The 25,517-nt window shown below is 40.7% G+C and overlaps 1 protein-coding gene across 3 annotated transcripts in view; it reads left to right on the top strand.

Moving 5' to 3' along the window:
- LOC126457766 (cleavage and polyadenylation specificity factor subunit 1) overlaps positions 1-25,517 on the top strand; it is a 296,801-nt gene that overhangs the window by 128,963 nt on the left and 142,321 nt on the right. For all 3 annotated transcript variants that reach the window (XM_050094330.1, XM_050094331.1, XM_050094332.1), the window contains one exon: positions 25,022-25,143. In XM_050094330.1, the coding sequence (XP_049950287.1) occupies positions 25,022-25,143 (122 nt within the window). The remainder of the gene's footprint in view (positions 1-25,021; positions 25,144-25,517) is intronic.

Here is a 25,517-nt window from a genome sequence, read left to right as displayed (position 1 = left end):
TGTCATGAGTTGGTTCAGGGAGATGATTAGGTCAGGTCTCAAGGCATTATTGAGATAGGTCAGATTTTGTGTTGGGAACATTCCCATTGGATTCTCTGGACGGTACAGCTTTGGCTATGCTCCGTTCAATATGGAGATCCATGTAATAGCGACCAACAGGTGGAATGTTGGTCTCATTATATCACGAGCAGTCCCGTTACTTAATAACCCACTAGTATGCAATTCCAGTCTCATGACCGCTGTGAGTCTATCATGCTCATACAACACTAAAGTGTCACACAGGGAATAGATCTGGTGTACCCTTCCTTGCTGGAAGTAAGGTTGAGGCTCCCATGGACAATCCTTGCTGTCTGTTTTGCCTAGTCACTGCTGAACTTCATGTCCATGCCAGTCTGGATCACTTGGCATGGGCAGATTGTAATCCTTTCCCTCTGAGAGGGCTGAAGTTCTTGCACTGCCATTACTGTATGCTTATCCCCATCCTCCAATATCGGCAAGATTTCTCCTGTCCTGAACTGTACAAGCTTTCCCAAGGTCCTCCTCCTTAATAGATAAGCAAAAATAATGGGACACCTGAACTGTGCATGTCCACTGCCAACCAGAAATCAAACCAGTACGTATAGTCATGCTTGGTCCTTTCTGACTTCCGCTGTTGCTCCATGGTAGCACAAGGGTAATTTTTGCTTGCACAGCTCTGCAATGAGTTCCAACTTGGTTGGCAACTCCTTCTGCACCCCAACCAGGTACTGCTTTGGTGCAAAAGACTCAGAACTAAGCTGTCCTTGTACGACATGATGAATGTGTTCTTGAAAATTTCTGATTACCTCCCTCATGTCCCAGATACTGTTGGCCAACAGCTGTAGCAGTCTTGTGGTCATTATTCTCGATTCCAATGCATCCATTTGAGTCTGTATAGTTCCTAGATCATGATTCACAATTTCGACTGATGACTTTGGATATTCTATCACCGTAGGCATTATTTTCCATAATGCACGTATATTGTTCAGCATCTTCTGCTCCAAATTTGTCAAATGCGTGATATGCCACTCGGCAACTGGCATTTTCCCCTTTGCCATTTGTTTCAATCTTTGCATGGTGTCAGTTATCTCTGTGATGTCACTTTTATTTGTAGTTCCAAACACTGTTTTGGGTATCCTTCTCCCACTGTCCAAACTAACTCTCCTGTGTTGCTGTAAGGTGCATGGCACCATGCCTGTTGCTTGTCACATCTGTTCCCATAGTTGCTTGTAAGATTTGTGCAACCCATCATATTCCACCCATACTACTTTGTTTCACACCAAAATACTGCAGACACATCCTCTAATCTCCTCACCTCATTTCTCATCTCCTATATGCATTGAAAACTATTTACAGCATCGAGTAACTGGTGAGAACCACATCCTCTTGTGTGGTAAACAGCACACTGTTATCTAGACTCTGATCTTGCAGTGCCTCCGCTCCATCTTTGGAGAAGAGGTGGAACAATGCCGCGACTAGGATCTCCTTTGCCCTCATTCCTTGTGCACACCAATCTGAGAACCCTTAATATTACCTAACCCCGTAACAAATACTAAAATGTACCATGAAATATCCACATTATGCCTCATGTCCTTGGCGTTAACCTTTATTGTATTGCCTGCATAGATCACATAACAACTTTGCACTCACCCTCTTTATCACATCCTTTGCCCATTATCTCTGCCTTGGCTGTTGATCTGAGGGGCCATGGATCTGGAGCACCTTGAAATGGTCGTCGTTCACCAACATGAACCATGTTCAAGTTGGCAGCTGAAGCTTAACATTGACTGATGATGTCCCCATCACATGGTATGGTCCCAGGTACCTAGCGACAAACTTTGTTGTTTTACCTTGATGAGTATAAGCAGTTGACAACACTACTGATTGTCCTACCGTGTACTGTGGTAATTTCAGTGTGCACCTTACCGCAACCTCTTGCTGTTCCATGGCTCTGGTATTCGCTCTCTGCATATGCTTCCATACTTTCCTTAGTGTCTTTGTGTAATTACCAACTGGTTCCCCGTCCTTAACAATCTTTGGTCTGATTGTTCCAACATTGTGGGCATCTTTCTTGCATACACCACCACATAAGAGGACAGCCCAGTACCACTCTGAGCCTTTGAATAGTAAGCTGCCATGACAAATGGTAGGTACATGTCCCAGTCATCATGATGAGAGTGTACATTGTAACTCACCACCTTGCCAATAGTACAACGCACGCATTCAATTCTGCCATTAGTTTGTGGGTGCAGCAGACTAGTTCTTAATTTATAAATCCATAGCAAATGACAAAACTGTTTCATCAAGTACGACATGACATTAGTCATTTGATCTGTGATTATTGTATCAAATATACCAAGCTTCAGAAACCCATTATTAACCATAGCTTGTGTCACTGTAGTTGACTATTGTTTCAGGTTGGTGATTTCCACATACCGTCTACATCTACATCCACATGATCACTCTGCTTTTCACAATAAAGTCCTTGGCAGAGGGTTCAGTGAACCACCTTCAAGTTGTCTCTCTAACGTTCCACTCTCGAACGGCGCACAGGAAATATGAGCACTTAAATTTTTCTGTGCGAGCCCTGATTTCTTTTATTTTATTGTGATGATCACTTCTCCCTATGTAGGTGGGTGCCAACAGAACGTTTTTGCAATCGGAGGAGAAAACTGGTGATTGAAATTTCATGAGAAGATCCCTTTGCAACGAAACACACCTTTGCTTTAATGATTGCCACTCCATTTCATGTATCACGTCTGTGGCACTATGTCCCCTGTTTCACGATAGTACAAAACGTGCTGCCCTTCTTTGAACTTTTCCGATGTCATCCATCAGTCCCACCTAATGCGTATCCCACACTGCACAGTAATATTCCAGAATAGGGCAGACAAGTGTGGTGTAAGCAGTCTCTTTAGTAGACATGTTGTACCTTCTAAGTGTTCTGCCAATGAATCGCAGTCTTCGGTTTGCTGTACCCACATTATCTATGTGGTCGTTCCAATTTAGTTTGTTTGTAATTGTAATCCCTAAGTATTTAGTTGAATTTACAGCCCTTAGTACTCATGTGAAAAACTTCACACTTTTCTTTATTCAGGGTCAATTGCTACTTTTCGCACCATACAGATATCTTATCTAAATCATTTTGCAATTCGTTTTGGTCATCTGATGACTTTACAAGATGGTAAATGATTGCACCATCTGCAAACAATCTAATACGGCTACTAATATTGTTTCCTATAGCGTTAATATAGATCAGGAACAATAGAGGGCCTATAACACTGCCTTGGGGAATGCCGGATATTACTTCTGTTTTACTCAATGACTTTCCGTCTATTACTACAAACTGTGACCTTTCTGACAGGAAATCACAAATCCAGTTGCACAACTGAGGCGATATTCCATAGGCACGCAGTTTGGTTAGAAGACACTTGTGAGGAACGGTGTCCAAAGCCTTCTGGAAATCTAAAAATATGGAATCAGTTTGACATCGCCTGTTGATAGCACTCATTACTTCATGAGTATAAAGAGCTAGTTGTGTTTTGCAAGAACGATATTTTCTGAATCCGTGCTGACTATTTGTCTATAAATCGGTTTCTTTGAGGTACTTCATAATGTTCTAATACAATACATATTCCAAAACCCTACTGCAAATCAACGTTTGTGATATGGGCCTGTAATTCAACAAATTACGCCTACTTCCCTTTTTTGGGTATTGGTGTGACTTGATCAATTTTCCCGTCTTTAGGTATGGATCTTTCTGTGAGCAAGTGGTTGTATATAATTGTTAAATATGGAGCTATTGTATCAGCATACTTTGAGAGAAACCTGACTGGTATACAATCTGGACCAGAAACCTTGCCTTTAAAAAGTGATTTAAGCTGCTTTGCGACACCAAGGATATGTGCTTCTGTGTTTCTCATCTTGGCAGTTGTTCTTGATTAGAATTCAGGAATATTTACTTCATCTTCTTTGGTGAAGGAGTTTCGGAAAACTGTGTTTAATAACTCTGCTTTAGTGGCACTATTATCTGTGACTTCACCGTTGTTATGGCGCAGGGAAGGTATTGATTGTGTTTGCCACTGGTGTGCTTTATGTAGGACCAAAATCTCTTCGGGTTTTCTGCCAGATTTCGAGACAGAATTTCGTTACGGAATTTATTAAAAGCTCTCGCATTGAAGTACGAGCTATATTTCGAACGTCTTTAAAACTTTGCCAGTCTTGGGGATTTTGCATTCTTTTAAATTTGGCATGCTTTTTTCGCTGCTTCTGTAACAGCAATCTGGCCCGTTTCGTGTACCATGGGGGATCAGTACCATCGCTTATTAATTTATGTGGTATACATCTCTCAGTTGCTGTCGATACTGTCTCTCTGAAATCATTCCACAACTTTTCTACTCTTACGTGATCAGATTGGAAGGAGTGAAGACTGTCTCTTAAAACAGCATTAAGAGCATTTTTATGAGCTTTTTTAAATAGATATCAGCCTAGCAGCAACTGCCTTGTTGTCGCTAATCCCTGTATTTGTCATGATACTCACTATTTGTCCAGGATTATTTATTGCTAAGAGGTAGAGTATGCTTTCACAACCATTTACACTTCGAGTGGGCTCATGAACTAATTCTTCAAAATAATTTTCTGAGAAAGCATTCAGTACAATTTTGGATAATGTTTTATGCCTGCTGCCTGCTTTAAATGTATTATTTTTACAGCATATTGTGGGTAGATTGAAGTCGCCACTGACTGTAACTGTACGAGTGGGGTACGTATTTGAAATGAGACTCAAGTTTTCTTTGAACTGTTCAGCAACTGTATCTTCTGATTCGGTAAAACAATACAATTAATAATTTAATCAGATTGTCAAGTATAACCTCTACCCATACTATTTCGCAGGAAGTATCTACTTCAATTTCACTACAAGGCAAACTACTTCTGACAGCAATAAATACCCCACTACCAACTGTATTTAATCTATGCTTTCTGAACCCTGTTAGATCATTTGAAAAAATTTCAGCTGAACTTATTTCCGGCTGCACCTGTAACTATTTGAGCTTCAGTGTTTTCTATTAGGACTTGGAGCTCTGGTTCTTTCCCAACACAGCTATGACAATTTACAAGTACAATACTGATTGTTTATACAACTAACTTACTGTGTTTTACTTGTCCCCTATTCGATGGATGCCCTTTATCTGGTTCCCTGACACCTTCTGACCTAAAAAAAAAAGCCCAGTCCCTTCCACACAGCCCCCACTACTTGTGTAGCCACTTTCTGTGTGTAGTGGATGTAGGACATCCATCCCTATCATTTCAAATGGTGATTTTGTTGCTTCTAGTAACCTTTGTAATAGTATTTGCTTATGGCTCAGGTTCACTCACTGTGCACATGGAACACAATTCTTTGCATGTTGGGCCGTGTCTTCCTTCCTCCTCTTGCAATAGTACCATTCTGCTATTCTCTGGTTTGCTGCCCCCTGATGTCCATGCCCAGATAGCATGTGGTCATATATTTCTCTCGACATAGCTGGCACCCCTAAGTGTATCCATAACCTAGTTGTCTTACGTAACAAGCTGTCATACGTTCTGAACTGTGGTTGCCTCATGCACAGCTTGCAGTCAGCGGTCTGTGCTGCTTGCTATTCAGCAAGGCCATGTCCTAGTGCCTGCACTACTGCTACCTTTCTGCTTGACCTATCAACATTTCCATACTTTTTACCCATCCGAGGCACAGCTTCATAATCAAATTCTCTCACCCTCGGTGCCAACCTCGTGAGCCTGCTAGAAGATTCCTTCAAACCCCATAAACACTTTAGAGCTGCATGATTGGTCACTGCTTTGAATTTTTTCCCATACAAATAAACCCAAAAAAATGTGACTACATATATGAAGCTGAGCATCTCCTTCTCTGTCATGGAATAGTTCTTTTCCACTTTATGCAGTTGTAGTGAAGCACAAGCCACAGGATGTTCTTTGTCATTTACCACATGATTAAAAACTCATCCTAGTGCCTAATTGGAAGTGTCATGTGATAGTACAGACTCTTTCTGATAGTCTGGCAAATCCATTGAAGGCTGTGTCATAGTACTTCGTCCACTTGACTTTCACACCTTTTTTCAACAGTTACATTCACAAATTGCCCGTAATAATTGGAGGACCATAAAAACAATTGTAACTCCTTACTAGACTTAGGAACCTGAAATTCTGAATTCCTTCTACAAACCTTGGGTCTGTCAACACCCCTTCTTTGCTAATTACGTGACCTAAGCTTCCTGCTTCCTCTACAGCAAAATGACATTTTTCTAAAATAGTGTTTGTGGCATGTAACTATTTAAGAACTTCTCTCAGCCATTGCATATGCTCTTTCATATCCCACAAGAACACAATTATGTCATTGAGATACACTGAGCTCTCCCGATTTTTCAAGCTTCTCAATACTCCTGTCTGCAACCACTGAAATGTTGTGAGTGCATTCTTTAACTCAAAAGGTATCCTCCAGTATTGATAATGACCCAAGGAGACCAACATTGCTCTCTTCAGTCCTTCCTCTCATACGACCTCTAACTGATGATATCTATTCCTTAAATCTGTGATATAGAAGTACTGACATGGTCCAAATCATCAATGGTCTCCATGATATTGGGTATGGGATATGTGTTGGTTATTGTCTGACTGTTAAGATGTTGATTGTCACAGCAGAATCTATATTTATGAGAACCATGTGTTGGTGTTTTGGGCGTGACTAAAGCAGTTTCCCCCTTGGACTAGTGCTCTACTCTGTTATTCCATTGGCTAGCTGCTAGTTAATGAAATTTACTGTAATCAGTTGTAAATGCTGAGCTATATTATACAGTTTACAATGTGCAGATGCTTCATTTCCTGCTGGGATTCATGTTGTGTTATGGGTGTTGCCAGGAAAGAGCCCTAGGGGTAAAGTAAACCCTCAAAGTTGATTAGCAATTTCTCCATTTCTAGTCTTTCTGGTCCTTCCAGATGCTCTACCATTTTACATAATGCAGTTTTAGCAGAGGCTGGCATCTGATTATAGCCCATATCCAATGTGCTCTAGTCATCCTTCTCCAGGGTGTCCATATTCTGACTACAAGAATACACATATAGTAACAGACACAACACTTCATTACTTAAAGAATACTGGTACAGTAAAACACTGCCACAGAGTCGTTGCCCTTCTAGTCTGAGACACACAGGCTGAATGTCAACATATGACTGAGGGCGAGGCGGGCTGGGTGTGAGTCTTGGGTGCCCACCCAAACTCTGAGCTGGGTTTGATGGTGCCAGATGTCCCAGTATCCTGTTCAGAGAGTGTAGACATGGCTGCCGTTCTGACACACGGTGGCTGCTGGTAACCACTTGGGGTGCCTCAAAACCGTGTGCCCAGACCATTGTCCCTGGTGCAGCATCCACTGCTGGCACGCATGAAAAAGCTCAGCAGGGCTAAGGGAACCAATAGGAGTCATCCGGTAGGCTGTCAGAAAGAACACTAGCACCTTCTCACTGGGGAAGACCTGCAGATATTTTTTAATCTGGGTGTTAAAGGTGTGAACCATGCACTTGGCCTCTTGAATAGAATGGGGGTGAAAGGGAAGGGAGCGAATGTGGTGCATGCCTGAACTCACACAGAAGGCACAAAATGTCTGGGACTGGAACTGGGGCACATTGTGAGAAATGGAAATGACAGAGAGACCCTCCACAGAAAAAAAGTTTGCGAAGAGGCTGAATAGTAACTTCGGTAGTGGCCGAGGAGCACCAGACCACGTGTGGAAAACACGAAAATGCGTCGATGTCAATCAGCCATAAGACATTTAGAAGCAGACCTGCAAAATCCACATGGATGCATTTCCAGGGCTGGACTGCCGGAGTCATAGGTAAAACACTGGGGACACGCAGCAACCAAATGCTCTGGCCCCTGGTCAATGCCAGGCCAGTACTCATGTCTGGGAACCAAGGCTTTGGTGCTAGAAACATCACAGAGACCTATGTGCGACAGTTGTAAGACCTCCAGCGGCAGACTCTCGGAAATGACCATCCTGGGAGCTAAGTCGTCCGTAGAGAGGAGGAGGACCCTGTATGATACTGAGAAATGATGATACAAGACAAAGTGGTTACAAAATGGATCAGAAGCACAGTCCAGAGGACAAGATGGCCAACCCTGCTGGATGAAGCAGATCACCTGCTTGAGGACAGGATCAGATGCTGTGGCCTTGGCGACACGGGTACTATTGAAACTTAACAGAGGCTCTCCTGCGAACCATGCAGAACTAGCACTCCTAAAAGAAAGGATATTGCGGAGACATGGCTTAGCCACAGCCTGGGGGCAGAAGTAAAGCTGTGAGGACGGGGCTTGAGTCCTGCTTGGGTAGCTCAGTTGGAAGAGCACTTGCCTGCGAAAGGCAAAGGTCCCGAGTTCGAGTCTCGGTCCGGCACACAGTTTTAATCTGCCAGGAAGTTTCATATCAGAGCACACTCCGCTGCAGAGTGAAAATCTCATTCTGGATAATGGATCCCTGCTAAGCATGTGAACATCACTTCCAGATGCGGCAATGAGTGTGTGTTGACGTGAACTCAGGGTGACCTTAAAATCTCCACAAAGTCACAGTTTCCCAGAAGGTTTCATCACAATAACAATGGGTGTACCCCCATGCAGTAGAGGAACTGGGAACCACAACCCAAGAGACACAAGCTGGTCCAGCTCCTCCTTGACTTGTGAGTGGAGGCCCATCGGAATCTGCCAAGCAGAAAAAACCTAGAACAAGCTGCTTCAAGGTTATATGGGCTTAACAGTCTGTGGCACACCCTAGGCCTTCCGCAAATATATCATGAAATTCAGAGAACAGAGATTCCAATGAGTGAAAGGGGACATCAGCAGATACCAACTGGATGGAGTTCCTGAGTGAAAAGCCAAAGATCTGAAAGGCATAAAACGTGAAAAGGTTTGCTGAACCAGCATTGTCAACAACAAAAAGTAATAGGCTGAGTTACTGATCTGTATCTAATGTCAGCTGTGATTTGACCAAGCAAGGGGATTTGCTGTTTACTGTATCACCGTAGACACTTGTTTACTGGCAGTGGTGTAGGGGAGCCGAGGTCTGAATATGCTTTGGCATTTAGCAGGGAAACTGCCGCAGCAGTGTCCACCTGCAGGCACAGCTGCCACAGGAGAACTAAAACCTCGATAACAAACTTGTTGGATTTCTAATCGGAAACCAGCCCTGATGATGACACTTCCTGGATGTCCATATCCATGCTCTGATACTGCATTCTGTACCATTGAGTGAGAGACTACTGCACTACAACACTTACCACAGATGGCCCAACAGTGGGTACACTCTGATCTGTCATGTTGGGAGTAATGAGACACACATGATGGCAACAGGGAGCAGTGGCTGGAACACTTGTCAAGGGAAGGGCTTTTTAATTAGAGGACTGGTTGCCAAACTTCCTTATCCAGGGCGGAACAGATTATAACATTGCAATCCATGACGTTTGCACATGACTCTTTTGACTGGGACGTGACAAAATGGCATTTGTGATGAAGGCCATGGAGAGTTGCAGCGCAGGCATGATAATACTGACAGAGCTGTTTCCTGCATTGGCAGATTTCAATCGTAGCAGCCATGACATGCATGCAGTGATACTAGGAAGATGACAACGAGGAGAAGTTGTCAAATGACAACAAAGAAGGTTCCTGCAATGGAGCCAACTTCCTAACACCTGACACAAGGTGGGAGAAATTCTTGACAAAAACAGTGCATGATATGCCTCCACATCTGTAATGTGGAATGCCATAGGTGGTGTTCTTATGCTTCCCAACCTTCCACCGCCTTGTCAACCAGTGGGAACGGAGGAGGAAACATTGCCATAGACAAAAGGGGAGAGAGTAATGCCAGAACAGCCGGTCATGGGACCTTAAGAAGTTCCGACTGTTCTTGCTCCAACGTTTGAAGCAGAGCTTTCATGTCACAACAAGAAAATTGTCACAACCAAATGCACAAATCACCCACACAATGAAACAATGAAAACTGACCATGCCTGTGGCCACTGTGTTCTGACAACAAAAATACCCAGATAATATCAAACACAACACTATTACTTCAAGAATACTAGTTCAAGAAAACACTAGCCTCAGAGTGGCTGCACTGCAATTCCAAGATACACAGGCTGAATACCAACATATGACTGAGAGTGAGGCTGGTGTGGTCTGACTCTAGAAGCCGTCAGCCAGCCAGTAGAGTACACTAAGGAGAGGCTGCGTCAGCGTCTGAGAGTGGTGGCACCTATCAGTCCTAGCATCTAGTGATTTCTGTCACATGCCATACACCCCAGATTGTGAGTATGGAATCTTATGCAGGTCACTGCAGTCCAGATTTGTTACCAACAGTAGTTTTACCTCATCCTCACAAAAATTATCTATATTCATGGGTACCTTTTTCCTACCATCTCTTTCTTGTACATGTACAATGCTCTTTCTTCCAAAACTACGCAATTTATGCAGTGCCTCATTTTCTTGTAGTGGCTCTATTACAAATAACATATCAGCAGGCAACTCAGGGTCTACATTCACCTGTGGCTCTGTTTTATGTGAATCAAGCCTTAGTGTTTTGTACACAGTTAGATGAAACTCGTGATAGAACCTCATTGGTGCTAAATGTTGTTCCTCTAAGTCATGGGCTCTCAAACCTTTGTTTGTCACTCCCCTGTACTGCCAAAAATGGAAAGTTCGTGCCCCCTTCACAATAATAACACTGTAGTACCTACAGCAAGCATGTGAAAGTGTGACCAATTAGCTTATCATCTTGGTGGGGGAGTTGAAAGGGAAAAGTAGAAGGACTTGGTGAGGAAAGCAGGTCATAAGAAGGGAAATGCATATGTTTTAATTTCTCTTTTGGCACTGGCAATGTAGATAGTGTATGCACCATGTACCAGTCAGCCACTGAGGTGTAAATACTGCACGGAAGTGACATGAATTTGTGAAGGCTCACAAGAGCCCCAGTTTCCATGCACTATCATATCTTCAACGTTAATGCATCTATGAACTGTCATAAGACCAAAATTGCACAATGAAGCAGAAAAACAATAAGAATATGCAGTATCAAAATTCAGTTTTAGTTTTGTACTTATTTCACTTTGGTGCATGCTTTCATACAAAATGTTGGCCGATGGGCACTAGTTCTGTACTGTGATACGCATCTTTGGATTGGCAGCAACGATGTGTAGCCAAGTCAGCATTCCCCCTCTCACATACACGGTGGCTAAACAACACTCCCTCTGCATCATGCACGCCTTTGATGTAAGCCACTAACTAAAATTGCGCATACAGCAACCACAACAATGTCCTTTCTTAAAAAATTGTTTCCTCAATTCAGTTTAGGACAGTGTCTCATTTTGCAGTACTGGTAAGTGCAATGAGTACACTTCACAGTGCTACACAAATTTATACTGCTGTTCACATGTTCATTGGATTATGAGCAGTAGAATATTTGTTACAGTATGAACAGTTGAAGTTAGTGTTTTATCTCAAGGGCGTGCAGGTGGAGGAGAGTGAGAGAGTGCCATTGTCGCTGCAGCAAAGTGTTAATTGAGAAGAGGAATGTTGATATGTGTTCGGTTTGAAGCTGCCAACTGACGAGTTCATGCACATTTTACCAAAAAGCTGCAGTGGTATAAATTTGACAGAAGAAACGTAGATTCGAGATTGCACATTATACAGATAGACTCTCATTTTCAAATGTGTTACCCACACATATCAAGAAAAATGAAACTGTTTTAAAGCTGCTGTAGCACTAAGCAGTTAGCAGAGAAAAACGACATTTCGAAAACATATTGAGCATTGTAGGTTGTTTCAGATAATTTTATATAAATACAATTGTTATTACCAATAGTAATTAATCACTCATTTGGTTATTATTTAAATTGTCAACATCAGATGGTAAACCACACACAGCACAACTTCTCTCGCGTATTTAGTGCCTCAACAGTAAGATTTTGATGATGGTGCCAGTCGGGGAAAAAAGGTTTATCAATATGAAGTTTCCAACTTTGTCTGACATGCCACGGGAAGAACAACTAAAAATGTGCGTACTGTACTTCCCTCGCCCACTTTCCTTTGTGAGTGATAATTACTAACATCTTAACATAGACTTGGGGGTGATGATAATGTTTGGTTTGGGGCCGCTCAACTGCGCGGTCTTCAGCACCCGCACAAAGTCCCAATTTTTACACAGTCAATTATTATTATTATTATTATTATTATTATTATTATTATTATTACACTGTCCTATCTAACCACTGTCATGGATGATGATGATGATGATGATGATGATGATGATGACAACACAAACACCCAGGGCCTGGGCAGAGAAATAGACTTGGGAAGAAAATGGTTTAGTCTTATTGTGTTGTATTTTGTGCCCAATTCTGTGAAACAAAGCCCTTTAAAAATTGCTAAAATTTTTCATTTCTAAGGTAATAATTAGTTTAGCCAAATTACCATAAATTTTGTGTAATCTTCAATTTGGTCATAATTCACATGAGAAAAGCCTATGCAGATTATTGCAACCTCTCCATTGAAGCCAGGAAAATTATTTGTATCCCTTATAAATTTCTAAATACAAGATTTTAAATAAGAACTTCTGTGACATTTGCATTTATTCTCTAAAATGGTCAGTACAGCATTTGCATAGATATTCGGGCTTTACTCATTACTGAGACGGCCAGTTTCAAATGTGGCACTTCTTTGCAGCAAATATTGTAAAAATAATTAAGTCTGTTGGAGTACATTGCAATGAATAGAAGAAAATGATGACTTCTGATAGATACGTGAGCCTGCGAGCAGTCTGAAACAGGAAGGCGGCTCACACAGAGTACTTTGAATGGGGCTGATATCGAATGATCGAATTACGGCCTGTCACAATTATTCACTTGGTGAAGGGTTAAAAAAAGTACATAAACTGTATAATATAAATATTTTATTGTAGACCTATACGATTTGCACATAAATTTTGTAATTAAAAACAAATAAATCAATGTGATGAATAAGCTTGCATATTTTTGCAAATATTTTCAGTTCTTGGTTAAATAGAAGAAAGTGCACAATATAGGTCACTAGCAATATTGAGTTGGCTCCTATATTTTGTTTTCATTTTAGCAACTGCTGAAAACGCCCTTTCACACAAATAAGTGCTTGAAAATAATAAGTACAGTTGCAGTGCTCGCTTTGCGTACTGGGATAAATGTTCAGATATTTTTTTCCAACGCTTGCTCTTGCAGCATTTTCAACAGCACATCTCTGTGAATGTGGAAAGGATCTGTTGCCAGTCTGTAAATGTTATTAGCACATGAGCTAGGGAGTAGCATTTGAATTCGTCAGTTAGATGCTGCATTTGATTTGATATTTTATTTGTAGTACCATTTTACTTAAAGACCTCCATAAAGAGTGCTTCTTCCATGATTCCAGATAATTTGGGAAAACAGGAATAATTGCAGGCTACAATTTTACATTTTCAGTTACAACTTATCAGTATACCCTGTAATAGCATCCCAATGATAAATTAGGTTTGAATTACCACCTTGCAATTTCAAGTTCAGCGAGTTCAATGAATCAAAAATGTCTAACAGATAAGCCAACACGACTTGAACACTTGGCTTTCAGAGTTCCACAAACAGTTCAGTTTGCTTTTGGATTCTCAGATACTGAATCACTTCACCTCTTAAGTTCAAATAATCTAGCTAACATATTTCCTTTTGAGAGACTGCATACTTCTGTATGAAATAGCAATGTTTTTTGTTCTGTTCCCAAAGGTCCACAAAAAGAAGAGTATTTAACACACTCTTTTTTGTGTGATTCACAATTTTGATGCATAATTTGAAGACATTATTGAGTTGTTTTGGAAGTGTCTTAGCTGCCAAGGCTTGAAGGTGTATAACACAGTGAACTGAAATAACATTGGGATTCTTTTCTCTGACCACCTGTACAAACCCTGAGCGAGATCCAAGCATTGACGGGGCGCCGTCTGTGCATATGCTGATCAGGTTTTGCCATTACTGTTCGTATTTGCTAAAGAATTCAGATATCACTGTCATTATGTGTACTGCTTTTGAAGCAGTCATTAGCTCTGTAGGAAATAGCATCTTGTATGTAATTGTTTTGTTTTTGTATCTGTTGAATGAAAACTAGTAGTTTGGCAACAATTTGCAACATCTGTACTGTTGTTTAACTGTATTGCAAAAAACTGTGTCTCTTTCATGGCCAGAACTACATGATTTGTAATATCTGTGGCTATATCATCAATCCATTGTTCCACATTGTTGTCAGAAAGTGGCATTTATGAATCCCCCCCCCCCAAGACCAATAGTAGCTGGTTTCAACAAGCAGTCTTTGATAAGTGTTTCTCTGACAATATGACTGTTCTTGGCTTTTGTCCTGAGTATAGATAGCTCATAGGACGCTAGATCGCTTTTTTAGAAGACTGAGTGATGGATCCAGTACTATCCAACTTCCTAGGTTTCAAACTAGCCCATTTTGCAGCAAAGGTCCATTGGGCCATTTGAGACGCAAGGTCTCATGGCATCATGCTCAATACTTCATAACAAATAACACGTTGTGGCTGATCGACACCATTGTTGTGTACAGCAACAAAACCATATTTAATGTAATCATTACTGTATCTGCATTTTTTTTTACATGCACATGATGATGTAAAGAAAAAATAGCTCTTACAAGTCGACAGTTCACTTTTACATTATAAGTACACACATAATCATATAAGTGCACACTACTAAACTGCTTGTTTGATTGATACTGAGTGAACAACTCAGTTGAAATAAGACTCAAATGCCAACACTGCTTAGAAATAAAGCCGCTACTGGCAACTATTACTGTATCACTGAGGCTCTGAGAAATCCTATATAGAAGACAATTGGCACGAAGTTTTCTTAAGCAGGTCGACGTGAGATGATTGGCCAAGTTTTCGCATGTCTACTATACTCATTTGCTACGACTTCCAGTAGTTGGATTGGCTATGATCAGTTACTATGCTTACATTCAGGCTGATGATCTAAGATAAAAATGAATCTTAGAGTACACAGGAAATACTGGATGCCCAATAGACAGTTCATCGTAAGTACTATCACACGTCGTTATCAAATAGCAACTGTATTAATAATGTAATTCATTGGTACCGCTTGCCCCGACTGTGCCCCATTTTGTGTGTCCCCATGCCCCTCTTAGGGGGTGCGCCCCACTGTTTGAAAACCAATGGTCTAAGGTGTGCCATATGTCACCGAACGTCAATTTTGGCATGGTGTTTTATTGGAAAGTCCAACCGCATCCTAATACAGAAACCTTTCTTTACATGAGACTACTTCCGCACATTATTCAAACTGAACTACCTCAACCTGAAAAGTCAATTAGACTGATCCTATGACTTCATGTTTTCTCTCATCCCACGCAGTCTGTAGGGTGATGGGTTAAACCGCTGACCCATGAGATCCTGACTTGCAATGACACGTGCACCCTTGCGTCCAACAAAAACTTAAGTTTCCTGCCTCTCACCATCCTCTGTATACCACTTTGTACCTATGCATACATAGAACTTAATGGGAATGCTGCTCGGCATACTTGTGGTTGCCTCTTGTGTTTAACCCTTGTCCAGTCTTGCCCTGTATATTCCCACCATTATTCCTACAATCCCATTGATTGTGTCCCCCACAATATTATTACTCCATTGAGGCTGTCTTCAATTCCACTGAACATGCCCTAATTGTCCACTCCTATAACACTTCCCATTAGTGCCAACATGCTTAAATGCCTGTGCATTCCTTAAAAACTCTGTACACCTGACAAGCACCTTTGTGTCTCCAATCAGCCGCAATTTCATTACTTACAGCAGTTGAACTTCCAGCCAACACCCCATTATTGTTGATGGTCCCAGGTCATCCAGAAATGACATTACGTTCTCAGCTGACTTTCTAGAAAAGGGAGTAATTAGGGTGGCAGTGGCTGGATCTATCTGAGGATCAGACCAACTAACAAACATTAACTGCTTATTCTTAAGCACAATTCGCCCTAGTAACTCTGCCTTGCCTGCCCTCAACTGTGCTACCTTATTAAATATTCTGCCAATACTGATATTGCATAATGTGCACTGTGCCCTAGCAGACTGCACAGAGAATGCTTCATCAGCTGTCAGCAGTGTTCCCTACAGTTCCCCCAAAACTCTGACACATCTACTGGCTCTGCCGGTTTGACTACAGTAACCCTCAGGTTCCTATGCAGTTCTCTCCTAGATCCCATTCCTACTTCACACACTAGTAGAATCAGTTTACCCACTCACCTCACTGTGTGACAGCTGCAAGCTGTGCCTATGACTTCGTGCTGCATGAAGCCTGGGTCTCCTTACATCCACTGAAGTTAACACGAGCACTTCCGACACCACTTGTGGCGGGTGGTCCAGGGGTGTTACACCTCTTCTGTCAGGGTGGAGTCATGGCAGTGTGGCGAGGTTGTGGGAGCAGGCTGTTGCTAGCCTAGACAGACAGCATTGAAAGTTAAACATTTTATTAGCACTCATCTAACTACTCTGATAGTGTCTCAATGGATGCAGGTGCCCTGCTCCCTTGCAGCATGTGGGGACACAGCACATGGCAGCATCAGCTGACGACTACTGCACCGTGACATTGGTGCCAAGTGATCCTGACTCCAGAAGAGCATGCAGCACTGTGTGGCCACTGTTAGTTGCGGCTGGAGCCAACATTGCTGAAGACTAAAGTGTTGCTTACAAGTGACGCCAGTGTCCGGTGGTGGAACTCGCCCCAGCAAGTGCAAGCACATGGCACCTAGATACCTACATCAGCATGGAGGGGTGGACAGTTGCATTCCCCAGGTCTCGTTCAGCTGCCCTCCTGGTCATGAGTCTGGCCAATGCTTAAGTGGGCCAGGAGGCAACTTGCCGGCAGACAAGTACCAAGCACAAGGAGGACTTGGCACTAGCAGAAGGTGCAGTGATGGAAGCCCAAACTTGTAGTGGCTGTGTGCCATCCCATATTGCACAGTTGTTCGGCATGGCCCTCCCATCTCTGTAGGCACTGCTGATGCCTCTGCTGAAATTAATAACTGTTTATATTCATTCACAGTCCAGTTGTTGTGCCAATGCAATGTTTTCACCTGTGGCCTGGGGTGTGAAAATGGCTTCACTTCTCTTGCAAGAGCTCCATTTTAATGCTGCTTTGCATTATTGCAGTGCTTGCCCCAGAATTATTTCATATGAAAAATCATATGGTGCTTAAAAGGAACAGACTGAACTTTCATATTAGACCTTGAGTTCGCATACACAGCAGCACAGTGTGGCATGGAAATTAATAATTAAATAACAATGACAGATCTGACTTGATATGAAAACATGATAAGTTGGAAATTGCAGCAAGGCAAAAGACAAGTCAAAAATAAGAAAGAAGTGTCAGTAGGGAAGGAGGAAATATTGGAAAAAAAAAAATTTGGAACATGAAAGGGAAAGTACAAGAATAAAGATTTTTGTAAAAAGGTAGTCTACGCGGACACCATTGTAGGCCTGTCACAGTTTATTCACAAGAGAAGTATACAGGATGCTACTCAAAAAAAGTGCTAGCTATCTTCAGTCTTTATTCCAAAGTAAAGTCCAGCCCACACTGCATCAAAGTTCTGCCTATGACAAATAGAGTTCACAATAAAACATGTTAGCCAAACCGATATCACACTTGCAGCGTACTCCAAACATCGTGTCACGACTGATACATACCTGCCCTATGCCAACTTGTACACTGGATTAAGATGTAGTCTCATCAGAGGGCACTCCTGATGGCAAGCACCGCCTGGATAGTAGCAGTGCTACAGTGTTCAACAATATTATTGTGCCTGCAGTTAAATTTCCATTGTGATGTGGAATGGCACTACCACAAAGTCGAAACAGATAGTGCTGAGCAATGACAAAAACAAACAGTCACAGCCAAAATTGCAAATTGAAAAATAAAGGTGTGACTGTAGGAGAAGAAAATTAAAAAAAAAAAAAAATAAAAAATAAAGGTTATGCAGTGGAATGTCAGAAAAACAGTGTAGGAAGGGTGGAAATGCAACCACTATTACCACACCGACTCATGTTCTTTACTTTCACATGAAGATATGAACTGTTAATTGCAACATTAGACAACGTGAATGTTCTGCTGAATTTCAAATTTGCAATTTATTATATTGCTGTTGTTCATTCGTCAACTGTAAGGTTGGCTTACTGTAGTTTTCCACCTTTGTCAGTTGCCAGCTATCCTCTTCATACCAGTATAACTGCTACATCACCAACAATTGCATTATATACTCAAATCTAGCGTGCCCCTGTATTTATTCCCATTTTCCAATTTTACTCTTAGTACCAGCAAGAATGATGTGCCTTGTAAAAATGGAAATAAGCGTTTGGCGTCATTGGCCGGGAGGCCCCTTATGGGGCAGGTCCGGCTGCCTTGGTGCAGGTCTTATTACATTCGACGCCACATTGGGCGACCTGCGTGCCAGATAGGGGCTGAAATGATGATGAAGACAACACAACACCCAATCCCTGAGCAGAGAAAATCCCCAACCCAGCCGGGAATTGAACCCGGGTCCCTTAGGCTGGCAGTCTGTCACGCTGACCATTCAGCTAATGGGGCACTGCCACAAGAGGAAGGGGGATGAAGCAAGAAACAACAATCCTCGGAGATATAGAGATTGAAAAGAGTTTGATTTTATAACACCTGCAATATTCTCAGATGTTTGTACTTGGATGAATACTGTGGTCCTGATACCTTTTCAAGCAAGCACCATGTGCCAGATGTGTTGCATTGTAGAGCATACAACAGTTAATCTTCAAAATGTTCAGAAGGCTGCTAGATGGGTAGATAGAAGCAGTAAATTTTTTGGCCTTTGCAGATAATCTTGTGACAATACCTTAGGGAATACAAAGAAGAGACTAGAACCATGAAGGAGGGCTGAAAAGGCAGATCCAAAAACATCATTTGAAGAGAAAGAATACATGACCAGTGAAAGTAATTCACCAAGAATTTTAAAAACCCAAGTATCACAACGTCAAGAAAACAGACAGCTTTAAATATCTGGGTGAAAATATAAACATAAAAAGTGGAAAAACAGTAGTTAAAATCTGAGCTGAAATAATAAAATCTATGTGTGATAAAAATGTTTTTCTAATTAAAGCACCATAATACAGTTTTTAACACCAGAATCCTATATGTGTCATACAGATGTAAAAATGCATTAGAAGATTTGGAGAAGACAGAAAGAAGTATCTTATCAGGTCTAATCAAGAACAAAGATGGCCATTGGGTTTCGAGACCAAATAAGAAAATGTGCTCATTCTATTGTAAAATAACAGATGAGTTCAGGAAAAGATTTGCTGCACTTGGCAGACATGTATAGAGAGTGGAGGAAGACAGATTAATAAAGAAGTTCTACATATTCTTCCAAAACAGCAAAAGAGATGAAGGAGGTGGGATGGGAGACAAGACAAAAAAAGGACTTTGAAGAAATGCGGGTTGAACAGGATACCTTACTCAACAGAGACAAAATCAGATAGAAGTCAAGGTATCCAAAGATTTCCAGGAATATAAAATGAACAGAAAAACAACTGGAATCAAATGGTCTGACAAGAGGAAAAGATCTCATTATGATAAAATAAAAGAGTTTTGGAGAAGAATGAAGGGAAACAGCGTGGTCCTTACTTGGCCTGAAATGAAACTTTAAAAAAAGTAAATTTTATTTACTAATTTCCTTCTTTGTTTGTAGTCATGAAACTAGACTCGTTTTACTATGAATTACCTGACCACACTGGTTTACGATGCCTGTGGTTTTCCTAAATTCTTTGTGAAATTGCTTAAGTTCTTTGAAAATGTCATTATGGTTTTCTGCCCATATACTTTGTTAACTATTGCTAGATGTCTACTGATCTCAGTGTCAGTGAGACATAAAAAAAGTAAGTAGCAACACTTGGTATTTATACTTGTTCAAGGAGGCACTGACTGCTATTTTTTACTGAAGGATCTGTAATCATAGTTGTCTACGAATTTGATCTTACATATGAGGTGATTTCCATAAATTTCAGTAACACACAGAAAAGGACAAAATGCATCGTGAAATGTGACTATGGTTGATATTCATTGATACCTACATTAAAATGTGAAATCTAAATTAACAAATTCGCATACTAGGTGCTTACACTCAGGTACACAGCATTACTGTACTGTTGGTACCAACCAAAAAGATAATGCCATGTGCTGTCAATATTCCTATCAGAATTTGAGTAGTATGTGACGCAGTGTTTTTAACATTTTTCTGGAGTCAATAAGGCTTTTTTATCAGATGGTACTTAAATGAAGAAAAATAGTTAACAACAAAACTTAAAGTTTGCTAAATTTAGAAATTTACCACTACTGTAAACTTAAGAAAGTTAACTGGCCACCATTAGTTTCTTACCTACTAGCATTAATTAATGAGATAAAATTGACAAACAATTTACACAATCAGTGTATGCTCCTCATTAATTTTATATGGAAAAGATAAATAAGAGTTCTCCAAATTTTCAGTTGTTAGAAAGTTTATCTTTTAAAGATTTCTGTTTCACTTGTTTAGTTCTTTCACTTACCTCCAGTAACTTTGACATGTTATTTTTCATCTCATGCTACAGTCTACTGATGAGTCCAGTTATCGTTAAAATTATGGACTCCCATACCCTCCTGTACTCATTCATTCAGCAGTTCATTTATATGGCTTGAAGCTACTGATGTCTTTAGTCATAGAAGTAGCTGCTTCTTATTTTCTGGTATCCTCCATTATCAAAATCCCCACCCTCCACCCCCAATTATTCTTATTTATCCTTCCCTCTCTCCCATTATCTTTTTGCTCACGGCCCTGTTGCCAGTTCCCTCTTCCACTACTATCTCTGTATTCTCTTTTGGTCATGTTTGTGTTTATATTCATTAGCAATCCCTTATTCCAATCACTATGGCCTTCATTTCTGAAAGTAATTGGGCCATCCACTATACTCACGTATTCCATTAAACTCACTTAGTGCACTGATGAGATTGAGCCGGCCACAGTGGCCAAGTGGTTCTAGGCACTGCAGTCCGGAACTGCACGACTGCTACGGTCGCAGGTTCGAATCCTACCTCGGACGTGAATGTGTGTGATGTCCTTAGGTTTAAGTAGTTCTAAGGCTAGGGGACTGATGACCTCAGATGTTAAGTCCCATAGTGCTCAGAGCCATTTGAACCATTTTTGAACTGATGAGATTGTGTTGAAAACTTTCTTGAAAGCTCATCTTGTAAGTTTATATGGTAGTCAATGAATTCAGATGTCTACCTAAATCAGTGCCAGCCACAGCATTTCAAACTTCACATGGGTCGCGTGCGTACCAAGGCTCACCCTATCTTGGCTGTGCCCGGTCCTTCTCAGAAGTGCCCATTGCGGAACAACATTTCATTTAGTATTGCCATGCGGCATTTCTCAGTTTATTACAACTGTCTTCAGTTCAGCAGAATTTTGGTTTCAGCATTGTTACTCGTTACTGTTTGTTCGTTGTACGAAGGACGTTTAGAGGTCCAGTGGCTGTTTACACAAAAAGAGGCAGTCTAGTGATCCATCATCAAAGTTTTTAGAGTGAATGGGGATGACAGAAGAGGTGGATGAGAATTCTCAATATATATTATGCATTGCATAAGCGACAAGTACTGCAAATTTGCTGTGGGATGACATTACAATGCCAAGCAGAAAGAACTTAAAAGTTTTAGTTGACTCTGAAAGAGCATAAAAAGTACAGTGATGGTCAGAAAGGATTCATTGTTCTGTACATCAAGAAGCACTTTGTGCTAAATTGGCAAGCATGCTGCACATGAAGAAATTGGTGGTACAAATAGTGAAACTTCTGAAGCCACACACATTATTCCACCATCAGTTGCTACAGTTTTTGTTCGAACTGAATGAAGTGTATGGAGAATTACATATTACTGTGAAGTACTTTGGTTAAGTCAGATAGCATGCATAGGACTATTTTTCAATTTAAAACTTGCTATTGCTGTCTTTATGCAGGTAAAAAGGAGTGCAGCAATAACAATTAGAAAATCTGAAATGAATTTCAGATCTCACATTTTAAGTGGACTTGACTGCACACTGCCCACATTAAGACATTGCAAGGTGAGAAACAAATTCTTTCTGATTTGATGGGGTTGTATTTAAAAGAAAAATCGCATTGTACAAGTGACACAGTCTGACAAACACAGTTCAGTTCCCTAAGCCTACTGATATTACAGAAAACACAATGTTTGAAAAATTCATTGTGACCTTGAAAGAATGGTTTCCTAAATTTTTTGAGCACTCTACCAATTTTACAGCAGTTTTCAAGACTGTTTGCCATTTCAGTTTAGAGTACCTCTGTATATGTTTAGATGTAACTAATTGACCTGCAATGAATTCCTCTTTTAAGGACAAATCCTTTTACGTTAAAACTGTGCAGAGGATGTCTACATTGCTTTCCACTGGTGGAATTTCCACGTCTCCATAATGTGCTTGCAAAAGTGCTACAATAATTGATCAACATGTGTATGTGGGAATGACCTTTTGTGTGGTTACGAAACTAAATAAGTCACAATTACGTGGCAACCAGAGTGTGAAAATTTGTGAAATTGTCTTTGTCTGTCTGTCCATAGGTTGACAGTTTGCATGAGATAAAAATTATATTATGTCTTTAGTACACCAAAAATAATTAAATAATACTGGAAAAACATTTTATTTGTAATCTGTTGAGAAATGTGAAGTACAGGGTGTTCCATTCATCTGATGACTGCCTGTCTGGTGCAGGAGATGCAGGACAGCGAGCACTCTGTTGCTCAGCGATTAGATGCCATATCGTCTGTATACTGCTGCAGTGTTAAATGACTACTCTTAAAATATAAGCAAATAAATTTTGTACTCACCAACGTCACACAAGGAGGTGCTTAAACTACCTGTCACTATTTTACATGCATTTCTGACGTCTAATCAAGAAATTATTAATCTCATTACATAGTTCTCTCTGAGTTATTGAATTAATTGATCCACTGGTATTAGCCTTGAGTTCCTCCATCGTGTGAGGATTTTTTGCGTGCACTTTGTCCTTCAGTGTACCCCACAAACGAAAATCAGTTGGAGTTAAATCAGGACTTCTAGTGGGCCAGATGTTACTAATCACTCTCCACCGAACACATCGTGAATTGCGTGCAAAGAAACATTGGCCATATGAGCCCTTGTTTTGAATCCTGTTGAAAAAATTCAAAGCTTCATTCTCTTTCACTCAGTTCATTAAAAATGGTTGCAAAATGTTCTGCCCCTATTTTCTTATCATGAAGGCGTTCCTCATGAAGCACAACAGATCTATCTGTGTTCCAGTGTCAACAGTTATAGGTATTAATACCTGTGTAAATGGAACCAAACCTTGCCTGAAAACAGAATGAGGTAAGGATCTATTACACCCATCATGCTCTTGTTTGAAAACCCATTTGCAAAACTTAACCATGTGTGTGCAGGATCATCAGGTTGAACTTCTTGTACTACTGATACTTTATAGGGCCTTTGCCCAAGCAGCTTAGCACCTCTTTGTGAAGTGGTGCATGATATTTATGCTTGCTGCAAAAGACATCTAAGAGACTTTTCAGGGGGATTTTCCAGGCGGTATGCAATGTCATTGAGTCGAGCTTCTCTGAGCACGATACGTCATTGTTTACTCTTCTTGTCTTGAAAACTTCCTGTTTCATGAATTTTATTCACTAATTTGTGAACTGCATCACGAGTCAGGACTTGAACACCTGGAAACTTATCTTCAAACAACCTCTGAACAGTACAAGTTGACTCTGTACGCAGATACAAATCATAAATAAACCCTCGTTGTGGAATTGAATAATTTGCTCTTCCCATTGTTGCATTTGCAAAATTCACCATTATTATCATGATGCCTGTTTCACTGCTTTAATGACACTGGCCGACAAGGTGCATATATTTGTATGACCTTCAGGCTAAAACCCACAAAAAAAGGGGGGGAGGAGTGAGGTCCCATGGGACCCGTTCGACCACAAGACACGGCTTCTGTGGCCGGCTTGCTATACCCTAGGCAGGCAGTCATCAGATAATTGGAACACTATGTATAAAACTAAGTTGTATGCAGTGCAACTGCACTGCCATGTAAATGTGGCAAGTTTCCCCTCTTCCCCCTCCTTGCACTCAGATAGCAAGGTATGGCGGTGGGGGGTGTCTGCAGTGAGGCTGAGCATTATAGTGCATGTGCCAGGCACGGATTGTGAGCTGAATTCTTGGCCACCCCTGCTCTGAATGAATCCATTTCTCCACCTCCCTTGGACACAAAAATGTTGTATTTTCTCTGCCAGGCGTGTGAATTTTTTCCTGTGAGAATTTATTTATTCTATATCCTATGCTTAATTGCTTGCATGCGGTAGGAGGGATACAGCCTTTAATACTGTCACAGTAGGTTGCTCTTTTGGTGTGTAGCTGCCTGGACATATTTCGACAAGTCTCACTGTGTCAGAATTGTTTGTCATCTGATACTTCACACTTCATTGTATGACCATTGCATTAGAGAATTATATTACAAATATGTTTGTAAAAATAACAGAATAAACAGTTAAGTAAGTAAATGCTTAAACCTGGGTTTTGTCTATTATTATTATTATTATTTTGTAAAAATACCATAAAGAATGTTTGAAGTCCCTGTTTGTGTTGATTTGCAGCATAATTGGGGGTTGCAGATCATAAAAATATTTGATTAGTAGTCTAGAACCCAGCTTGAATACAATACTACAAAATGGTTTTGTTGTTAACCTGCAGATTGAAACGAAGGGGTGGTGGAGCAATACTAATATTTGTAAATGGTCCCATTATTGTTGTGGTAGTGTCAGTTCCTGTATACTTATTTCCTTTATTTATTTATTACAGAAACCATACATCATAACTCTGTGTGCATATCGTGATGTTAGTGGTTTATTTTCTACATACATTGCTGAGGAAGAACCTGAGATAAAAACTGAGAAAGAAAAAATTGAAGATGCTGTAAAAAAGTAAGTCCTTAAAGAATGAAACTTTTGAAATGCCAATCATCCATTCTAGTATGTTGGCAGAACTGAACATTGCATGATTTTCATTTGTTTTCTTTGTGATTAGTTAACAGTGTGCTTCACGATGTAACAGCATGCTCTCATAGTGGAAACATATTACTAATGTGTTGAATGGTCTGCAGAAACTGTTCGCAACCTCCATGGGATGTTGGGTCAACATAATGCACTGAATAAGTGAACTGTGAGGAGACATTGTTAAATTTGAAAAAAAACTGATTTGCTTGTTGACATTAAACCCTTGGGGTGTCCTCGTGTTTGGTGTTATGTGGAAAAGTCACCATTGTGGGTGATAATGTTGCTGTAAGTCCAGTGAAATC

This window comes from Schistocerca serialis, chromosome 2 (assembly GCF_023864345.2).
Source record: "Schistocerca serialis cubense isolate TAMUIC-IGC-003099 chromosome 2, iqSchSeri2.2, whole genome shotgun sequence".
Lineage (NCBI taxonomy): Eukaryota > Metazoa > Arthropoda > Insecta > Orthoptera > Acrididae > Schistocerca > Schistocerca serialis.
Note: the sequence above shows the minus strand (reverse complement) of the source record. Positions and strands in the feature narration are given on the sequence as shown.